Below are 22,389 nucleotides of genomic sequence, written 5' to 3'. Positions count from 1 at the left end.
AGTTATAATGCAAAGCTCATATTTAAACTTCTTTAAAATTAAATAACTGGGGTGGGTTTTTTACAATCTCTTGTTTTAAGTGAGCCACTTTAAAAAGAAATTTTTCTAAAAGGAAAGCAGCGGCCAGTGTCACTGTTTGACTATCATTAGTTTCCTAAATATACTGCTTTAATACAGTAATACTGGAAAATAGGCATATTAACGATCATGACAATGATTTGCCAGGCGAATGCCTTCAGTCATGTTTTTTCTGGTGGTACTAAGCATTCTCTCCTCATACAAACTTTCCTTGAAGTTGTGAATGTTCAGCGACTTACAGTTCAGAGTTCTGCTGCCTAAGGATGATCATATGGTTAAAAAAACCCTCCAAAACAATTCTGCCCTAAGGGACTTATGTGAATATATAGCAGTAAACGAAGAGCATTTCACTGAATTAGCAAACCAAATACTCTAGTCTGGGCACAGCCAGAACTCCTTTTTTAAACTGAAGTGTCATTCATTCCCTCTAAAGGACACCACCCTGAAAGGGTCACACTCACCCCGGTGAAGCCACTTCTATGCAACATGGCTTCACACAGGCCAGGTGACCTCTGTACATCAACCCCGCCTTTAGGTGCAGGTGTCAGCACAGAGTGATAACCACCTCGCGTATAAATACTTTTAAAACAAACAAAAACCAAAACCACAACCCCAACAAACAACAACAACAAACCCCAGCGAAAGTGCGGGGGAGTTGGGGCGTTGTCCGGAGAGCCTCCACCCAGCAACCTACTCCGTCCTTTGAGCTTTTGGCCCTACTCAGCGAAGAGCCCCGGGGAATAAGCGTCCTCACGGCCGTCCGGGGCCGCAGCTCTCCTTCCCGGGGACAAACCCAAAGCTCCGTGCGGGGCCCGCTCCCCCGCCCGGCTGAGTCCCATCCCGGCGGCCGGCAGCCCCGGGCGGAGCGCGGACAGCGCCGCGGCAGCCGCAGCCCCCAGCCCGGCGTTCTGCCTCTGTGGAGCAGCCACCGGCCCGAGCTCGGGCATCCGCTCAGCCCCGTGCCGGGGCGGGCTGCCTGATAAAGGCAGGGCGGCTCGGCTCCGCCCCGCTGTGCTTCCTGCTCCCTTCGCACCGCTCTCGCCCGCCCGCCCCAGAGCCTCTGCGCCACGGCGGGAGGTGCAGGAGTTCTGTCTGTCCTTCCGGCCGGCAGGCAAAGGTACCCCCCCGTGCTAGGGCGTTGTGGGGCGGGCAGGCGGTGGGGGACAGGACAGGACAGGGTGTGCCGGCACTCGGTGGGATCGAGGGCCGTGGGCAGCCGGGCGCTGCGGGCAGCGGTGCGTCCTGGGGAGGCGGCCTGAGGAGGGTGGTGAGCTGGTCACTGCAGCTGAACGCTGCTCGGGGGGTTTCTTACGGTGTTGATTGGGTCCGTAGGCGCGCTGTGCCAAGTGAAATTAAGGTTATCCAGCATCCCCAGGGGGCTGAGGAATTTGCTGCTGCGCTTAGGCAGCCTTAGCTTACAGGACTGCTGAACTTTTGGGATCGCAGAGTGCGATCGCAACTCTTCCGGTACAATGAGAAAAATTCATCCTTGCCAAACGCTGCTGAGGTGATTGCGTGATCAACCTTTAGTCCTTCGACTAACAAGGGTGGTGTGCCGTTCAGCTGCCAGCCTCAATCCTGCCCCTGTGGTTCGTGAGCAGTGATGGTGTTTGAGACCCTGTCAGGTCTGCAAGAGCCTGTCGGTGGTGAGCGTTGGCAGGTACCAACAAGCCTTTGCTGGCCAAGTTATCTGCACTTGAAATCTGTCTGATAAAATGTGGCAGCAGCTCTCTGGCCACAGAGAGAAACAACTTTCCCAGGCATTGTCCTGGGGAAAAGTCTGTGAGAAGATCAGAGAAAAGAATGAGAAACAATTCTTGTCTTCACTCGCTGCACCTGTTGTTGTGAACATGTGGAATGTGTTATGGAGATTTGTTTACCAAAGGGTGGTTTCTTAATTAGCCAATGGTGATGATGTTTGGATTAGTTGACCAACTAAGTCCAGGTGTATCGTAACTGTATAACTATATATCGTGTGTCTATAAAAGCAATGGGTTTCTTAATAATTATATATATATATATGTATATGTATATGTGTGTGTGTGTGTGCGTATATATATATAAAATAAAGAGATTGATCAGCCTTCTGAGAATCATGGAGCCAATGCTAGTTATTACCCAGCTGGGGGCCTGCAACAACAATAAAACATTGTAGAATGCCTGATACTTCTCTACTGCGTAAAAGCCCTCCACACTTATGTCTCTGTGTACAAATGTGCCAAAGGCCCCCTTAGTTAATTCACTTGTAAATGCATCCCTGCTCACTTTAGTTGACAAGCCAAAATCAGCCAGCTGAGTGGCAAATTTAATTGTCTGTATGGATATGTTTGGTTACAGTAGCTGGTTTAATTAGCAATACTGATGCATTGAGTGAGATTGGAGACCCATCCAAATCTGGGTTAGGGGAGAGATGTGTCCGTGGAAATTAAACATCTTGTTGAAGGATGCAGAGTTGGCCTTCTAATAGGAAGTCTCCTGTGGTCTGCATGCATAAACAACTCTGCTTCATTAAGTGAAAGGTATACTTTTCTGAAAAATCTAATGTGCCTCTGACCTATAAAAGCCTCATTCTTACTTAAAGAATTACTGTCATAAATTTTAAACCGAGTTCAAATTGTGTATTGCTTCTGAAGGCAATTGCCTCACTTGGTTTTCCATAGGGATTAACTTTAACATCTTTATCTATGCCAGAGATACCAGTATCCTTTCATGCAAATGGAGGGTTTTATGTTAAGTGCATTAAATTTGTGCAATCAAGTTAAATTCAGAAGCTGAATTTGTTTTAAAGACTTGCTTCTTCTGTTTTAGAAGAACTCGAGCTTCCAAAAACCTGTGCTTTTTTATGTGCATGAAATTTAATAACGTTTTTCCTTTATAACTTTATTTTTACTTAGAACTATAATATCTGTACAGATAAGAGAGCCTATTACAGGAAATGCTAATATTAGCTCTAGAAAAATGTTTCAGTGCTGTTTTGATACTTGTTTCACTTCTTACTGGAGTTACTGCCTCTGCGCACATTTTGTCACATTTTAATGAGAATGAAGAATAGAAAGTACACAATAGAAAGTATTCAACCCATGCCTTTGCCAGAAAGAACTTGTTTTCCTACCCACTATGTCTGTGGCAAATGTTTTTTTTCTATTATCAGAACAATTTTAAGATGTCCCAGTGTTTCTGCCAGAAAACTTTCTGAAATAACTAGCTCTGCTCTAGCAGAGGCCTGTTTCTTTTCAAGGCTGGCTTAGTTTCCCATGTAGAAAACCTGAGATTTGTGGTAACACATGTATGTTCACATGCTAAATTTCATGAACTTTGCTCAGAGTAGCAGAGACCTAAGTTACTTATACACATAGATAGCAAAGTTAACTAAGAGGTGTAATCCGGCTGGGTATGTCTAAAGGTTGCTAAAGGTTCTAAATGTCTAAAAGTGCTAAAGGTTGAAGTGTAGTAGCCAGCATGCTCTACCTTTAGCTGAGAAGATGTCATTGCTTCATAATGTTGTTAGTCAAAGATTAAAACCTGTTTTAACTAAGGATTAATTTCTTGCACAGCTTTTGTATACTGGAAAATGAAATAACATTCCTCCAAGGACTTAAAGGCCTTCTTGGTGTCAGCATTACTGGGATGTGTACAGATTGTGAGGTTAAACATGTACCTGAGATGGTATGATTCAAGCCTATGACATTTGCTTAATGCAGGGAGGTGAAGAGAAGAAACTCAACAGCTTTGCAGTGAATTCTCAAAGAACTGTGTTCAACTGCAGAAGCAGGCTTTCCTCAATAATGGTAGTACAGGTCGCTGAGAAGTCAGTAGTGACACACAGGTATTTACCTGGTGTGCTTTGGAGATTTATAAGCATATTGTCTTCTGAAGCTCCTTATGCTCATATTTTTTCCAGCACAATTGGGACTGTGACTTGTTCTGCATGTGATTTCATGATGACAGGGAGTGCCTATGAAGCAAAAAACATTGTGGTCCTGAAAGCAGAATTTTTCCTGACCTATAGTACTAGTCTGTGAGCACTGAAGCTCTTTGATCACACTATAAGTTTTGATTTGTAATTGTCATGCGTTTCTGTTTGAGATGCTCAGTGGGATGATTTTTATTAGTTGTAGTATGTGTTTATTTATTTTAGATTTTTGTCCACATTCTGTCAAAGCAGAGGGTGAAACCCATGGCATGAGGGATGGGGAATTTCTATAGCAGATGAGGGCAGGTGTTTCCTATTGCTGCTGAATGGTAAATGAATTGTATACTGCATCCTGGAGGAAAATAGAAGCAACCGAAAGACAACACAGAAACGGGACAAATGGATTAGATATGCAGGTGTATGCCTATATATTTCTTTGAAACAATACTCAAAAGCAGGGTAGAGAAAATACTTATAATGGATCTGAAAACGTTTTTGCAATGTTGATGTTCGCATTTTCTCTGTGGTTTACCCTATCTGGTAAATGTTTTGGGTTTTTTTTATCAGGCATCTGAAGAAGTAGCCTGAAGATGAACTTCTTCCTGGAAACATTAAAAGTCACTGTACTTCTTGTTTACTACTTACTGGAGTCACTGGTGTTCTTGGTTGTTCCTGGACGGAAGAAGAATGTTAGTGGTGAAATCGTATTAATAACAGGAGCGGGAAGTGGCATTGGAAGACACTTAGCGGTGAAATTTGCCAGCCTTGGAGCCACGGTGGTCCTCTGGGATATTAATCAAGAGGGGCTCAACTGCACAGTTAGACTGGCCAAAGAAAAAGGAGCAGGAAGAATACACTCTTATGTCTGTGACTGTGGCAAAAAACAGGATATCTACAGAGTAGCTGACCAGGTAAAATATCCTATTTGTGGCTTTGACATTATTCCAAGATGAGTGCAAGCGTGGGTGTAAGACGCATGAGTAAGTTTTCTAGTGGATTCAAAGCAAGAGATTAAAGTTAATTCATTCTGAATGTATTGCGCTTCCTATCTACTTCAAGAATTCTGGTTTTTAGAGTTGACTTGTGTATCTCTATTCCTTAAAAAATAAAAAGAGCTGGCTCTCTTTTTCAGTAGCTCATTTTAACTGGGTAGCTTCTCATTCGTTCATTCAATTACTGAGCAGGCACTTAATCGTGAAGTGCAGAAAATCAATTTATTGAAGCTAAAGCAGTATTTCAAGTTCTGGCAGCCTTTTACCAAAAGACCATACATTGTAAAAAGGATTAACTGCTTAGGCAATTTTCAAATAATTCCATTGCTGTGAAGAGATTTTGGCAGACTTACTTTATCTGAGTTAATAAATGTATCTTGATGTCTTAAATATTTCTTTCTTTTCTGAAGAGCTTTGTAAACATAGCATGTGGTTAGATAATTTGGGCAGACTAGCAGTATTGCCAAAAGCTAAAATTGTTAAAGAGTTTCAAGTCTTAAGAACCTGTTCTCATTCACTTAAAATTTGCTAAACTTTACTGTTGAACTAAGAGATTTCCACAGTGAGTCTTGCCTGGGGATGATTTATTTTTAACAAAAAGTTCAGCTGTCTTCAGGAACATCTTGTGGTTGAAATAATGTTTTGGTGCTCTTTAAGAAGCACTAGCCTTCTGTCTTTTTCTATCTGTGCAAAAAATGACTATGACAGGCTTTCTGATACGTGAAGCTCGTGCGTGAATTGCCGCTTGTTAGAGGCTGGTGCTATTGGTTTCGTATTCCAGTAAAGCTGATCAGCCTTGGTCCCCCTTGCAGCTGTTGCACCAGCTGAGCTGGGCATCTGCTGTCCTTGCAGAGAAGTTGCATATCTCTCCATAGGCCTGTAGCTGCGCTTCCTGCTGAACTGATCAAGCTGGAGGAAGAATATTGTAGTGTGAAGGATACTGGAATGAAGCAGATGAAAATTAACCTTTAGGTTTGAGGACTTGAATTGAGGGCTAGCACTCTGGGCCCATGGAGAAAAGCAGTGGCTGAGCCATGCTGGTGAAATTTGAAAAAGAGAACTGGGTATAGATCTGTGTGACATGGGTTCAGGATGATGCAAACAGAGCTTGCAGGAACAAAGGCAGAAACAAAGAAGTTGCAGTAGGATCCAGTGTGTGGTCCCTCACTTAAAACCTTCTGTCAGCAGTTCAGCAACTGTCAGATTCACTAATAATCCTCATGCTGATCTGCATAGGAGAAAACACCTTACTACCATTATTTCAGAAATGTCATGTCCTGCTGATGATGTAGAATCATCCAATCTTACCAGTTACAAAAAGACTTTAGTATTAGGTGGTGCTTGGTGCCACTGCTTAATTCATGCAGTCTAATAGACTTTGGTTCTTAGTGTTCAGCATCAGCCTTTGGAAGATTTGACAGCATGGTTCCAGGTCCTCTTTCCTCTTCTGGTGATTCAGCTTTATGCAGGCTTGGAGTTTTGCAAGACCATGGCGATCTAAATTTATACTACTAGGGCAGGATATGTTTGAAAATTTTGCTCCCAATGACACAGTTTTATAGCCAAAATGAAATGTATGTGGATCTTTAATATGTGCTTCATCAGCCACACAGAGGCAGCATGAAAAAGTTACTTCAGTAGGAAGAAAACTGAAAGGCTCTGCATGTATCAGGTCATTGTTTCTTTCCTGTACCAACAGGATGAAGGACAGCCTTTAGGCTATTAAAACCTATAGTTAAAAATTTATTTCTAATGTCTCTGTTCCAGAGGTACCCAACTCCTAAAGCTTAGTTAAAAAAATAGACAAGATTAGAGCAAGTTTAAGGAATACGAGGAAGTTAAGGTAGAATAAAGCATAGGTGATAAATTATTTTTAATACTTCACTGTGTTACCCATTTCATTTTTCCCAGGTAGCTCAGATCAATGACTTGTATTTCAAATTCTGTATTAAATATTTTCATTCTCCTTTGGAGATCTGATACAATATCTTGCAATTAGCTGGCCTACAGTTGTTCTTTCAAATGAGTCTGTTCATGAAGGTTCTCAGTCTGGAGCTAAAATGAAAACTATACTTCCTCTTACTGAATTAAATGTATAAGTATTATTTTTAAGCCAACTTAATTTCTGGGGTTGAGTGTACCAGATTGTCCAGAATTGATCTTTAGTTTTAAGATGTGTTTAGTGTAGAAAAATACTTGTATTAGTTAAGCTTTCTGCAATAAAGACTTATCTGGAACATTTGTCCTTGGAAACAGAGGTGCTGAAAGCAGAAGCTTATGTGGGGCTGTTGGGCTACACAAATCTGAAAAAAATGTATTTGAGAGCTCACCTTTAAAAAGACATCAGGTGAGACTCCAAGAACATGAGGTGTTTTGGATCCATAACTTCAACTTATTTAAATATGTAATATTTCTGTTTGTTAAGTTTTCGTACATAATACTTGGAAAGAATGTTTTGTATTTATTGCACACTCTCTTGATGCTTTTTGTTTTAGGTTAAAAAAGAAGTTGGTGATGTCAGCATCTTGATCAACAATGCTGGTATTGTAATTGGGAAGGAATTTCTTGATTCTCCAGATTCACTTCTAGAAAAAACCATGGAAGTGAACACAATGGCACACTTCTGGGTAATACCTGTATTTTGCAAATACATACTAAGACATCCTTTTAACATGTTTTCAATGTTAATTTTGCCTTTTGGAATTTAGGAAAACATGTGAGTATATAGATCTCGGAAATGATACAAGAAATTATTTACTTTGCTCTGGAGTCTGTAAAATTTTTTTTAAAGCGTGGAAGAATGAATCCTTTGGGAATCTCTTGTGTAGGCAGGTGGAAGCACTTCACATTTAGTGATTCTCTTAAGAACTGAAGTCTACCATCTGCTGAATTCTGAGGCTAGTCATAAGTTACAGTCTCATTATTAACTAACATGAAGCAGGCCCACCTTAATAGTTGCTGCCCTTAGTAACAGAAAAGTGTTCAATTCTACTTCGGTTCTTCTGTTCTGTTAGTGTTCTAGTTGTTCTGTGGCTGTGATAATTTCAGTAAGAAACACCACATATTCTGATAGTCCTCTTAATCATAAGTGGAGCTTTTGTCCAGAATGGTAACCTGGTGTGCTTTTTCTTGTTTTCAGTGAAGGCAGGTCACCTATATGGTGTTTCTATCAAAGAATTGTGTGGAAAATATTCAATCATGTTTCAGTTTACTTAGAAATAAATTTAATCACGAAGATTTAATGAAATTTAATAGAAGGAAAACATGAAATTAAAATCTTTGCCATTTCACAAAATTTACAGTGAACACTTAATTCTCATTTGAAAGAAACTTCATGACTAGATTAAGTCATATATTTAGCTTTCATCAAGTTACCATCTGTATTTGGTAGTACTGGTGGGATAGGAACTCCCCATTTAAATAGTTGAAGGTTAGAGTTCAAACAACATGCGGTTCAAGCTCCACATACATACCCACATCCTTTCCATAATGGAAGGGGGAAAGCTTATTTAAACTGTTGAGAGAATTCCTCTAAAACCATCAAACACCTTCAGAATACTATGGCGTGTAGCTTACTTGGTAAAATGTTACATTGCAACTCTGATTTACTTTGCAGACTTACAAAGCCTTCCTCCCAGCAATGATTGCTGCTAACCATGGACACTTGGTTAGCATAGCAAGCTGTGCAGGACTGTGTGGAGCCGGTCGGGCTTCAGGTAGTGTATTAACGAGTATTAAAGCTAATATTAATTGAAGTAATTAGTTGGATTTTAAACTCTGCAATATCCATGGGGGAAAAGAAAGCTAACTTATTGTGAATTTCTGGATCTTTCTGTATAGTTAAAGCAAGTAGTCAGTTTTTCAAAACAGCTGTCCTTAAACAGACCATTTCTTTACAAAGCATTTTCCAGAAGCTCCGCAGTGCTGTGAAACAGGTTTTTCTGCCAAGGCAGAAGGGTCTAGAAGCCATATAGAACTTTGGAAGCTGAGAACCTCAATGTTGTTAAAATTTACTTGCAGGCTGATAGGGAAGAGGTCACTTTAGATTTAGAGGAAGCTCAGAAGGCATTTCTGGAATATGTATACAAAGAGGGCGGAATATGAAAAAAGGTGCCATAGCAGTAGAAGAAGTCTAGCTCTAAGAGAGAGATCATGAGTACAAACTGAATTTGAGGTTGAAACCACATTAGAGAGTCTTGAAAATGGGAGTTTAAGGCATAGTGAGTTCATGGATTTAAAGAAAAAATGGTGTGAAAAAATAATTTCATTTACCATTGTTTGTTATAGAGTGGAAAAGTGGAAAAAGGGATGTCATGAGAAACTCTGTCTGCCAGTCTAGAACAACAGTTGATTTAGGAGAGGAAAGAAAAGGAATTAATCAGATCAAAAGCAAATTTTAACCTGATCCTGAAAACCATTAATATTCTGATGTGAAGTGTTTTAGTATTGGACAGTAAAGTTTAATTTTTAAATTTAAATATTTAACTGCAATTAATGTTTTATTTTACAGATTACTGTGCAAGTAAATTTGCAGCAGTTGGTTTTGCAGAGTCAATTGATTTGGAGATGAGAATTCTGAGAAAGACTGGTGTTAAAACCACAATTGTGTGTCCTTACGTCATAAACACGGGAATGTTTGATGGTGTTAAATCCAAGTAAGTAAACTCTCGTGAGGTTTTTATGAAAGTTGCATTTTTAGCATGTTACAAATCCCTATTTTCTTTATTAAAATCATGAGCCAGGCTTTTTTCTGCTTGTATTATTTTTAAGGCTTCAGATGGGTGTTATCCAGTGCTATCCAGTGACTGGGCAACTCAAAAGGCCTAGGTACTTTAGTATTCATTTAAGCTGAAATGTGAAACATAATTGGTGTGCTTTCCTTTGCAGAAGCCAAATATTCCATTTGTCCTCTCTGGTTTTTAAACCCCCATTCTCCTCCTGAAGTTGATGGCATAGCTTTGCTCAATATGCATGTATAATGACAAAGTTTAGGAGCCAAATAAAAGTCTGGTGTGTCTTAATATCAGGTCTCTGTTTTGTCTTAATAGAGGTCATACAGGGACAAAATAGCAATGTCCACTCACTCTGACATACTGAAGATTCTGTTGTTCATAGGACTTGTGGTATTTATTTCTTTTTTTAGTTGAATAACTGTAAAATTGAGACTTTTTTGAAGAAAATGTGAATCCAAAGCAATTTGTATTACAGCAATAAATATTCTCTTTTTCAGGTGGCCACGTTTGATTCCCATTCTGGATCCAGAGTATGTGGCCGAGAGGATAATCAGTGCTGTTCGGCAGAACCAAGAAATCTTGGTAGTACCACGCATCGCTTATGTTTGTCCTTTTTTGAAAAGGTAAGTTATGTTTCTTTCCCCCTCTCTCTTTTCTGTCTGGGGATGCTTAAAATATTAAAGAGGCTTCTTCTTGCTGGTTTGAATTTTCATTAAGTTATGCACATTTTTGGAAGGGTTTTGTTTGTTTTTTGTTTGTATGAGTTCAGTCTACCCTTGGGCCACAGAACAATGACAGAAATTCCTAACTGTGCCTTGCTGACTCCACTGGAGTGCAATTTTACTGGGGGCTGTAGAGACAGCCTGCTTCCCTGTAACTGCATGTCAGAGAATTATTGGTTGGAAAAGACCTCTAAGATCACTGAGTTCAATGGTAAACCCATCTGGTGTCTTACTCTAGCATTTGGGCACTTTTGACTCTGTTGCAAGCCAGGTTGGAATACTGATCTATCTATAACTCAGGCTGCCAAATGAGTGTAAAGGATATTTTGAGAGGACCAGTGGGTCTGTATTATAAAGAGTATACTGCCTTTGCCAGTATTAGCTAGGTTAAACTAACTGTGATAAAATTGCTCAACTCTTCTGATATCTCTTTGTTTCTTTTTGTCTTCTTCTATGTCCCTGCCTTACAGCTTCCTACCAGTGAAAGCAACTGTTCTCCTTTTAGACTACTTTGGACTCCTTGATTTCATGAGTACCTTCAAAGGTCGACCAAAGAAAGAATGAAAAAGCACAAAATTCAGAGACCAGCAGCTCTAAAGTGGGTGTTAAAGTTAGTTAAAGGTGGTGGTGGGAAAAGTTCACTTCACTAGCAGCTGTGAACTTTGGGTGCCTCATTTCTCAATAGTAACAAGATTTTTAAGAGTTGCTTTTTAACTGGCTCTTAATCAACAGCCTTCATCTGAACTATTGTTTGTAGTCCAGTGGATTGTTCTCTTTTCACCTCATTATGAAAATACATTAATTGAATTTAGTTGCTTTGGTTTATAATGCCTTAAATGGGATCCTGCATCACAAACCAGTAATTGGCAACTTTGGGGGTAAGAAAAGACCAAGAAACCACATGTATTTAGCAGGTAGTCGGAAAAGCCTGTAGTGGATCTGACTTCTTGCTGCTATTCAGAGGAACCATGAGGATGGTTCTGCTGGTGAACCATGGGGCTGTACTGCTGGTGCCATTACCATTCCCTGTTAAGCTGAGGAATTCAAGAATTTCCTCAAACAACGGATTCTAACTCTTACAAGTGAAAGCTTTGTGGGATAAAAATATACACTGTGTTGGTGAAAAAACAATTTACATTCATTAATTTTTGGAGGTGTGATCTCTCAACTCACAGATGACAATGGATGTTGGGGCAGGGGTAGGGAAGCATATGTAGGTTAAGCATTTGTGCTGCTAATCTACTTTGTGCCTAATTTATTTTAAAAGCTAATACTATGACTGCAACTTTGTAACAGAAGTCTTTGTATCTTTTAAGAACAGTATTTTAAGAACTATTTTAAATTGTCATCTCCTAAGAAGAATAAACTTGTATTTATAAAGCATGAGACTGCCAGTCTAGGTGAGACATTCAATGTCTCATCAAAAGAGACAACGAACTACTAAAAGCGAGGATGTTGTGTTGTATAACTGGGGTTTCTCTTGGGATTATTTCAGAAAGGAATGATGTTGACAGAACTGAATGGTATCATTACAGCCATCCTTTGAGTAACAGCATAATGTTTGGCTTCTCTGAGTTGGGTGACAGGTTGCCTTGTGTCTACAGAGACTTGGTTTACTTTCCCTTTACTCTTAGGTCTGTCCATTTATTTTGAACATATGCTGAGGAGGCGTTGCCCTTTTTGACAGTGGATGCTTAGAAAGCTACCTTGACTTTTTGTAATCCAAAACCAGAAAAAGGAAGCTTATGTGTGCATCACTTCTGTGCATGCTAAGTCCACTTCATCTCACAGTTCTCTGCTAGCAATTGGTATAGCAATTGAAACAGTATGAAGAAAAGGGGGACTTTTTTAATGGGGAGTCTTTTTCTTTCAATGATGGCCTAGAAATTACCTTCATTTCCCTTGTCTATACAAATAGTAAGGTTTATTAGCAGAGAAAGGTTGACATAGAACTACTTTACTACTGATGAGCAAGAAACACTGAGTAAAACAAGTGTGTTAAAAAATCACGCTTACCTTTATGATGGATTGATGAGAGCTAGAATTCAGACTGATGAAGAAGAGATTTGTTTCAATCTCCTTTCAGATCTTCAGCTTCTCCTCAAAATTTATCCTTATTTTACAGTACACCTCAGGAAACAGGAGTTAACCAAGTAAAAAAGATTGTCTCAATGTGCAGTCCATACACACATTGCAGTGTTCACAAATTCTACCACTAATAACTATGTGGTGTATCTTTTTCTACTAACAGCACATATTTTTCCCTTCTGGCTTTGAAGTGCTAGATATGCAGAGCTCTGGAGCAAAGGGGAAAAGTGAGCTCTGCATATGAACACTATGAGTATCAAACTCCAGCTCTAGTGAGAGCAAGCTTTTCATTTTTGGTGTCTTTGTGAACACCTTCTGCTGAGGAAAATTAGAAGCAGTAAGTTTGGCAGTAGGATTTGGGGATTTTCAGCAGGTTCATATTTGTCACAGATCTAGGAGGATTTTACCTGAAAATCTTTCCAGCTAAATACCTCTCCATGGAATTTTCCTACAGAATCAGTGGAAAGGACCTGTGCTCAATTAAGTTTTGTATATCTCTAAGCTTGGAAACTCTACAACCTCTCTGGGTAACTTTTCTAGTGTTTGTTCATGCTCTGTTTAAAAACAGATAAATGAAAATTATGTGTAAATTGAATGTACTTTATTTCATGTCCTTTCAGAAGATACAACTAAGAGTCTGTGTTTCACACCTTCCTTTTGGGTACTTATACACATTGGGGCTCAGCCTTTTCTCAAGACTAAGTAGTCCCAGAAATCTCAATCTCTTTTTGTATGGCAGGTGCTCCAGTATCTTAATTATCTTTTCAGCCCTTCACTGGACTCACTGAGTATATGCAAAAACTAGTTATGAGTATATTCACATCTCTTAGAGACCAATTTCTGTACTAGACTGAGCATGCATAATATGTCATACAGAGCTTCAGGAGAAAATCTCTGCTTGCTAGCTGTCCTAGTAGGAGTACACAAATAATGGGTTTTTATATAAATGTGCTGCTACCACATTAAATATTGAGGTCACTGGTAAATTCCATCATGTACCTGGAGGATAACAGCCTGTTCTGTGGTGGTTTTTATCTCGCCCATCTCCTATGATGGCATGACAGATGTGGAGTTGTATCCTGGAGGTCAAACAGCACACATCCTTCCCCTGTGTTCAGGAGGTTGCTTGGAGTGAGTGTTTGGATCTTCAACTGAGATATAAATGTCGTAAGATAAAAGATGGCTTACTTCCAGCATAACAATAATCTTGACTGATTACTTTCCTGATGCCAAAAAAGAGTCTTTCCTTCTGCTCTCGGCAAGAAAACTCATGGAAGGATCACTGTGACAGCCAAACAAGAAGATAAAATTTGAAAAGGAAGAGCATTTCATTTGTGAGAGCATAATGTCTGACTGCTGGACGATATATCAGGCAGCTCCCACAAAAGAATTGTTGGTTTCATGGCCATTGCCTGAAATTTTAAATAGTCTCTCCCCAAAAATGACTGTTCCAAATTTGACTGGGATGGCTGCATTAGCCTAATAATGATAGTTATGGTGATTCAAAAGCAATCCATGGTATTTTATTGCCTGCTGTATTTCTTTTCCATGTGAGACCATATTCCTGTGGTAGCAGAAATCTTGCTGTCCTCTAATGCTTCAAAGCATGGAGAACATAGTGCCAAGAAAAAGTAACTTGATAAAATCCTCTGAACAAGATTGAGAAGGAAGACAAACAAAAAACCAGCAGCTGAGATACAAGCTTCATTATTATTTTATTAATTTGGAATTCATACCCAGGAGCTATGTGTACCTGCTTGGAATCTGGTGTTCATGGTGGTCTGGTTTCATTTTAGGAAGGAGTCAAGCAGGTATCTCTTCTCTGGTAACTTTCCTCGGGACAGTTATCTTCCAAAGACACCAATGTGGACTGCATCATTTGCTAAGCAGCTGTTCAAAGACATAGGCTTTGTAAAAATAAGCATTTCAACAAAATAACTTAGCTTCTCTCACTGATTTTTTCTTTGCTGTGACAATCAAGAGAAATTATTTTGGATCCACAGTTACCAGATATTCCAGTAAAATGCAGAATTACTGTCTCTCGGGTGACACTTAAAAATGTATTGTCAATAGCTCAGTAGGTGGGGTAGCACTACAAGCAGGGACTTTTGTCCGCTCACTGTATGACACACATTCTCTCTAGTGTTAGGTGTCTCCAGCTTGATGATATTTTCTCTGCCTTTCAAAGCTTCCAAGCTAACAGCCTGAACTTCTGTGAGAACTTCACAGAGTCCCTGTGGCCTATGGCTGAGGAAAACATAGCTCTGCCTTGGGAAGAGAAGTGGAAAAAAAAAATCACACCTTCTTCCTTTGCCCTTGGCAGTATCACACTAGGAGGAGCACCCTCAGGATTGCAACAGAGCTGTTCAAGACAAAGGTGTGACAAGGGCAGAAGTTCTGTGCCAAGGTGCTCTGTGTTGTTGCATCTGCTGGGTAGTTACTGCTTGATTTAAACTAACCTTGGTTCTTGGTACAGCTGTGTTGAGAAATTTCACACCTTATCCAAGGTCAGGCATAGCTACATCTAAGGAAACATTGTTCTGTAGGACTTGTAGTGGAGTAGTCTTCCACAATCCCTGCCCTGGAAGGAAGAACCCTAAGACATACTGTTACACTTTTGCTTCTCCATGTCTTGGGGTCCAGAGGCAGCAGCCCCGGCTTTGGCACAGAAAGAAGAGTCAACAGAGCCAGAACACAAGCAGCAGCAGCAACCCTGTCGGCACATGGAGCTAACAATTAAAGAGGTTCTTGCTGAACAAGTTTGGCCTGTTGGTACCACAAACTTCATGCCTAGACGGTACCATGGTCTAGGCTACCTGGGTGATGGTGCAGTCCCCATGGGCAGGTGTCTGCATCACCTCTATTGACTGTATTGCTGTAAAGGCAGCTTGCTCAGAGATTAATGCAAGGTGGTATGTGATAGCTGAGGAATCTGTTGAGCATATGGTCTTTAATAATTGTTCCCCAGAAATGGGAATTCTTGTTGGAAGGTTAATATGGAAGGTCTTCTCTATATTAATTCTAGAAGACACACTTTGCATTATTTATTGTCTGCATATTTCTGTCATGATAATGATGGTTAACCCTGAAGCACACTCACACAATGCGCCATGCACAGCTAATAAAGTTATAAAACTGATTTGAATCATGCTACAGTTGTTGCAGAATGTCCTACCTGTGTTTTGGGGAGCTTCTAACAAATTAAGAGAAAGCTGTCAATTCCAAGTAATCACATCTGGCCAGGGTGTTGTATCCAGAAGGAGCAAATATCACTAGAATAGCCAGATGAGGTGCTTGTTTGCAGTGCTTCCTTCAGGAAGTATGTAATTTCTACCCTCTGGTATTTAGTCGGTCTCTAACAGAACATGGGAGTAATTGAAAATGTGCCTAGTCGAAATTTCTGTGTTAAAATTTCCTAAAAAAAGGAATACCAAGTTAATTCCACCAAAAAGAAAATAAAAATACTTGAAGCAGTTAGAGCCTGCTGTAGCAATTATCTCCACCGGCAGCAAGAGGCAGAAATCTGTTTCCAACCTTGCTCCTGAGCCAAGGGCTTGGAAGACAGCTATGAAACTAGTTTATTCAACCTTTATTTTTTCCACGTTGACAATGAAATGTCTGACTGCCCTCTTCCATGCTTTTAGATCCAGATAATTTTATCTGCAATGACATTTATAACAACATTTTAGGGATTATGGATTGGTCCTTGGCATTCAGATAATTGAAAAAACAAAGTATCTTTGCTTTTAATTTGTGTGTGATTGTAACTCTGCCTGTCTAAATGGGTCAGGTTTTCAGCTCCCATTCAAAGGGGAGGGAGCACTTAAAAAAATCACTGCACATTCAAGAAATAATGTCCTGACATCTGCTTTTTCCTAGATTTGGAATGAGGCAGCTACATTTGTTGGAAAAGAACTACAGTATCCAAAGTGGAAAACCCCCTTAGAAAAGAAGACTGGAGGAGGGATAAAAAAAGTGAGGAATTTTAATTCACCAGTTCAAATGGGAATCAATTAAATATGTGGACAGTTCAAGAAAAGAGGGAGGGGTGATATTGGTGATAGTGTTGATGAGTACTTAGTTGGTATATGGTCTCCTTGTGGGATGTATCAGAAGACTTCCTTTTGGTCCACAGGATTCTTGAAGGCTGCATTAGTTTCTACTGTTCTGAATTTCCTAACCTAAATAGGGGTTAGTTTGCATTGTGTCTCACAAACAAGGTATTTTGTAAAAAGGATAAGCACTTTGGAAGAGTGGAATATAGGATATATATAAACATACATACATACATATATATATATGCACACTTCATTTATACATATATGAAGTATAATGTTTAGATTTTGTTTTGATTCTGCATGCACAGAGGTATAAAGAGGCAGACAGGAAGGTTTCCAAGCCTATACCCTTTTAAAAGTATTTTCAACTAGTTTTTGCAATTCAGTGTACTGTAGCCGGTTTGAGATTTACATCTGAAGCCAGGTAGTGACTTGTCTGTCAGATTAAATAATCTCTTATCACAACCATTTTATGGGGTAGCACCTCTGACTGCTAGGAACCTAGACTAAGGAGACAGTGGCATGTTCACAGCATTTATTTTTTATTCAACCAGCCACAAGCCTAGCCATTTTGACATTATTTTTCAGAACATGGCATGGAAACAATGGACTTTTCACATCCACAAGAAGTGCTGTTGCATTATTTCCAGTGTGAAGGCCTGTTGTGTATTATTCTCTTATATATATATATGCTTTTTTGTTTTGTTGTATTACAGCAGAAAAAGCCACAAAGACATACCAGGAATATCTACCCATGTTCTCCACCTGAGTTATAGATTGATTTGTTTGGTGGTTTTTTTGTTGATTTTTTTTTTTTTAATTTTTAATAGTGTTGTCTTAAAATCCAGAAAGTAGCAGTAGAAGTCCAAGGAGATCAAGAGAGCAAGCTAAGGGATAAGTTCAGGGTTCACACCAATTCTTTTCCTGAGGGTTTTGAAGGAGAAAGAATAGTGCAATAAATTATGCCTTTGCAACCAAATACAAATTATCGTAACTATGTTGAAGGATGGGATCTTGCCCCTTTGAAATCCAGAGATCACCCCCAAGGAAATCTACAATGTCCATTCTTACATTCCTGCATGTAAACCATTAGAGCTTCTGTAGTGGCTAATGAAATTCAGGATTCATTTGGGTTTCACCCCTGTGTATTCCATTAAACCTGTTTTGGGAGACATTCTGCCACAGGACTGGTCTCCAGATTTTATACACCTGCTAATATTTTTTAGGATATTTTCATATCAATAGATGCATTAATCTTGTAAACTGTAAACCAAATATAATCTGAATAAAGAATTACTTGAATTGAGGAAGGGACTTAGAAAATGTGTTGACTAAAATAGTATTTTCCTTTCTGGGGTCAAAGAGTGCTAAAAGCTTGTGTTTTTTCCTAAATGGGGAAGTAAGTATCCTTTTTCTTTCCCCACTGTAAGCAGGCAAGAATTTTTTCCTTTTTTTTGGGATGCATTGATAATATCCACTAATTAGGGGCAGAATGGCCCTGCATCTTTCATCAAGCACATAGTCAGGGCACTGCATCAGTAGTGACTTAATAGCACTTCAAGATTTCTGGAAATTCCTTGGCTTTCATCCTATTGCCACTCCCTAGCTGGACTGTAATGAGACTTGGATGGAAAATTTTAAGAACCTTTGTATTTTGCCTGCATGGGGAAAGGACTGCTATAAATTGACTACTGTTACCTTGGATATTTTTAGAGATTAGCAAAATTGATTGGTTGTAACTGGACTATAGTCTCTTAAAGTAATTGTCTCTTAACAAAAGTAATTGTCTTAGAAGAAAAAGATAAATACCTATAAACTTGCACACACATATGTTATGCTTAACTTTAGATTACAGTTAACATAATGGTAGATAGCTTCAGTGGTATGGAGAATTCCAACATTAAAGTGGCTGATGGTTTGAAAAGAAATTTAGGTAGAAAGACAAAACAAAGGCAAATCACAGTCAGTACAATGCTGATAATAATTGTTTGTATTTAAGGTTTGTGTATGCTGTGATGCAACTAAGCACACACAACTTAGCAATGGCTTTCCACTGAGGCTGAAATGGGATTAGAGTAGGCAGCACTTGGAGAGGTGTGTGCACCCTTGCATTTGCTTTTCTGCATATGTATGGATATTTGCATTCTGCATGAGGTGATGTTTTGGATCACTAGTTCTGTGTGTAAGAACCTCAAGTCGCACCAAGTTCAATGTCTGCTATTCCAGACAATAGACTATTTTTTAATATTACTAATGTGGAATACTCATGGGAAAATACGTGACGGAATGCCTTTGAGTGAATCCCCTATCTGTTTTTCAAACGACATTCTTGTTATAAGACTAGTTTGAAGGCTTATTCAGAGATTATATGAAACCTGGCTTATATTGGGATTCTGCCACATCCTTGGATCTTCCCCCACAAAAATGTTGATCACATCAGACTTGTTCCAAAGATAAGAATTGATAGAAATAGGCTTGTTTGTTTACCTTGGTCCTGCAGGTGATGAACCCTCTGACTTTGGCACAATGAGAAGTTACACAGATATGTAACTTCAGATAATCCTTTTTGGCTCTGTTTTCTCCACCCTACGTGACAGGGAATTTAACTATCATTGTGCAGTCGTTGGTTTGAAAGAGGGTTTTGGCTCAGAAGATGCTGACAAAGATGATGATCCGAAATAGCTGTTGGGAAAGAGTGACCGGGATAACCAGCTGAACAGGAGCCATGACACTGCTGTTCTCCACATGCTGGTTCTTCCTTAGGGCCACAAGAGAGGCTTGGGGATGATCTCCTCACAATGTCTGCTCATCAGCAGGGGCAGTTAGTGCTAGTGTTGCTAAGAACAGGCTGCTGGCACGTACACTACTATACACTGTACACTACTACTCTGCCTGTACGGGCTGGGGCAGAGTGGCCAGAAAGCAGCCTGGTGGCAAACCAGGTGGAGGTGCTGGGCACCAGCATCTCACCATGAGCCAGTGTGTGCCCAGGTGGCCAAGAAGGCCAGTGGCATCCTGGCCTGTATCAGCAATAGTGTGGCCAGCAGGACCAGGGCAGTGATTGTCCCCCTGTACCCAGCCCTGGTGAGGCCACACCTTGAGTCCTGTGTTCCGTTCTCAGCTCCTCAGATCAGGAGGAACATTTTGGTTCTGGAGCATTTTCAGAACAACAGAGAAAGGCAACAAAGCCAGTGAAGGGTCTGGAGCACAACTCTGATGAGGAGTGGCTGAGGGAGCTGGGGCTGTTTAGCCTGCAGCAAAGGAGGCTCTGGTGGGGCCTTATCACTCTCTGCAATTACCTGAAAGGAGCAAGGTGGGGGGTTGGCCCCTTCTCCCAGGTAACACATGTCAGGATGAGAGCACATAGCTGTAAGCTGTGCCAGGGGAGGTTCGGGCTGAACATCAGGAGGAACTTTTTCATAGAAAGGGTTGTTAAGCATTGAATGCCCAGGGAGGGGATAGAGTCACCATCCCTGGCAGTGTTTAAAGAAACACTGGATGTGATAGTACCATGGTCTAGTTGACATGGTGGTGTTTGGTCATAGCTTGGATTCAATGACCTCAGAGGTCTTTTCCAAGCTAAAAGATTCTGTGATTCTTTGACTATTAAGGTGAAGAAGATACCAACACTGAATAGTCAAAAAGACACATTGATCACATAAGTTAAAAATTATTGTAATAAACTAAAATTGGTTTGTATCTCTCAAACAGTCTCTGTAAAAGACATTTAGACTTGCCACATAGTGACAACAAGTTTACCATGTTTTTCTCCTGAGCAGCTGGTCGGACATGTAGGGACATAGAGCCTGGCAGTTTTCCATGTGGTTTTTAGTTTTTCTTCTGTCTTCCTCCACCACCACCAATCCAGAAAACAGTTATTTGAAACAGCAAGATTTCAGAAGGATTTACTAGACCTCATATATTTTTCTGAAACAATCTCCCTGGCTGGAATATTCCCTTACTTTTCAGGTCACCAACAGGAAAACAGTGAAACATCCCTTAGGAGCATTTCTCCAGTTACATTGTACATGAGCCATTCACCAACCCGTTGTCTCATGAAGACAGCTTTTGAGCAATGCCTATGAAAATCCCTATCATGAATAAGCAGTTGCACAAGGAAGTTTTTTAGCAGGCAAGATTTCAATAGGCATTTTTGAAATCACAGTAGTCTCTGTGCAACCTCTAATAGCAGCAAATCAAAATGTGCTAGCACAAAAATTCTCCCAGCTGTGGAGGATTATTCTCTTGCCAGTCTGCCTTGACAGTTCACTGTTGCTTGAGGAACTGCAGCCAAGCCAGCACTTTCAGCACTTCAGCAGGTGATTCACCAGCAGCTGAGTCATTCCTGTCCAAAGCCAGCACATGCAAAACCCAGGGAGGGGTGGGCAGCTGGGGAAGGGAAGCACAACGAACCTTTCTACGCTAATTCATGCCATCTGGGAATGACAGCCCATAGGCCTGCAGCTTTGTTTGCCAAACATTGTTTACAATTTTTATTATGAAGTCCATAGGGAAGGAGACTTAATTTTATTTAACAGTTCATCATCATTACACAAACCGTTGTTCTGTGTTGAGCTTCAGAAAACAGGAAGCAATACTCTTGATTAGTTAGTCAGACTTCTTTTTTTTTTGCAGGCTTTTGTTGTTAAACAATTAGATGGGAAAATTGGTATTAAAGTCACTGACATGCAACTAGAGTCTTTTGGTGTTAGAGGTCTCTCTGGTGAGCCACAGAGGATGTGAGCTGTTGCAGTCTTGACTCATCACTTTGGTTGGTGGTAACCCAGGCTAACATGGGAGGTGGAGGTCACTTGGCTGAAATGTCCACAACTGAACAGAAGGGCAGCAATCACAAATGGTTATCTGTAAGCAGATGCTGCTTTGTGCCAGAGGCTCACTTGTCCCAGTGCTTGCACGATCACTTTAAGTGTGAAATTATGTAAGACCAGTCACTGCCCACAAAGAAGCTCTTCCCTTTAAGTTGCTTTGTTAGCAAATGTGAGCAGTCCAGTGAAGGACCTAGCAAGTGTAAAAACTGGTGGAAGGTTAAAGATGAGCTGTTCCTAGGTAATGGGACAGGGTAAAGGGAGCAGGATCTCCTCATTTGACAATGGTGAGCTGTTAAACAGCTCAGCCCTTCAATTTATCTCACCTCACAATGTTTTGTCTACTAATCTTGGGCACTACTTAAAAAAACCCAAACAAACTAGTAATAATTAGTTGCTTTCCTTGTTCTGCAATGAACAATTGAAACACCAAACTTCGCAACATAGAGGTACAAAGTGGATTATTCATTAACACACAGTGCAGAAAAAACAAATTTCACAGACTGTGTAATGCTTTAGAACACTTGGCTACAAGTCAAAATAAGTCCCAATAATCACTTTGATCTGTAGTTTCCACAGAACAGGAGTATTTACTGCATTTCCACTCTGACCATGCAGCCTGGGTTGAAAACAATTTCTGCCATCAAGGGTAGAGGTGAATAAAGTGAACACACTTGTCTTCTCAAAGGCAAACTTTGGGTTTACCTCAGGACAAGAAAACTGGACTAGAACTAGGCTCCAGCTTCCCAAGAAAAGCTAAGGGAACATGAGTAGAGGCAAAATACTCCCATATCTTCTTTTTTTGCACCAACTTCTCCAGATGGGAGGAGGGACTTGAATTTACCATGTGGTGCAACTTCTTGAGGAACTTGGATGAAGGTGTAAGAACATGAGGAGTGGGATTAAACTATTGCTGTAAGTACAAACTACCCATCTTGATAATAGGGTTAGAGATAGCCTATTTGGAAATGCCATTAGC

The 22,389-nt window shown here is 40.2% G+C and overlaps 1 protein-coding gene across 2 annotated transcripts; it reads left to right on the top strand.

Moving 5' to 3' along the window:
• The first annotated feature begins 1,060 nt into the window (after positions 1–1,060).
• Positions 1,061–20,297, top strand: LOC119711414 (short-chain dehydrogenase/reductase family 16C member 6-like). 2 transcript variants are annotated; one of them, XM_038161623.1, is made up of 7 exons: positions 1,061–1,195; positions 4,559–4,902; positions 7,479–7,610; positions 8,600–8,699; positions 9,494–9,638; positions 10,214–10,339; positions 10,909–20,297. In XM_038161623.1, the coding sequence occupies exons 2-7, from the start codon at positions 4,582–4,584 to the stop codon at positions 11,000–11,002; spliced, it is 918 nt and encodes a 305-aa protein (XP_038017551.1). In that variant the 5' UTR covers positions 1,061–1,195; positions 4,559–4,581; the 3' UTR covers positions 11,003–20,297. The 2 variants fall into 2 exon arrangements, with proteins under 2 accessions (XP_038017551.1, XP_038017544.1); XM_038161616.1 differs by lacking the exon at positions 1,061–1,195 and adding an exon at positions 1,228–1,724 and having other exon boundaries at positions 10,214–20,297.
• Positions 20,298–22,389: the final 2,092 nt, after the last annotated feature.

Source organism: Motacilla alba, chromosome 2 (assembly GCF_015832195.1).
Source record: "Motacilla alba alba isolate MOTALB_02 chromosome 2, Motacilla_alba_V1.0_pri, whole genome shotgun sequence".
NCBI classification, from domain to species: domain Eukaryota; kingdom Metazoa; phylum Chordata; class Aves; order Passeriformes; family Motacillidae; genus Motacilla; species Motacilla alba.
Note: the sequence above shows the minus strand (reverse complement) of the source record. Positions and strands in the feature narration are given on the sequence as shown.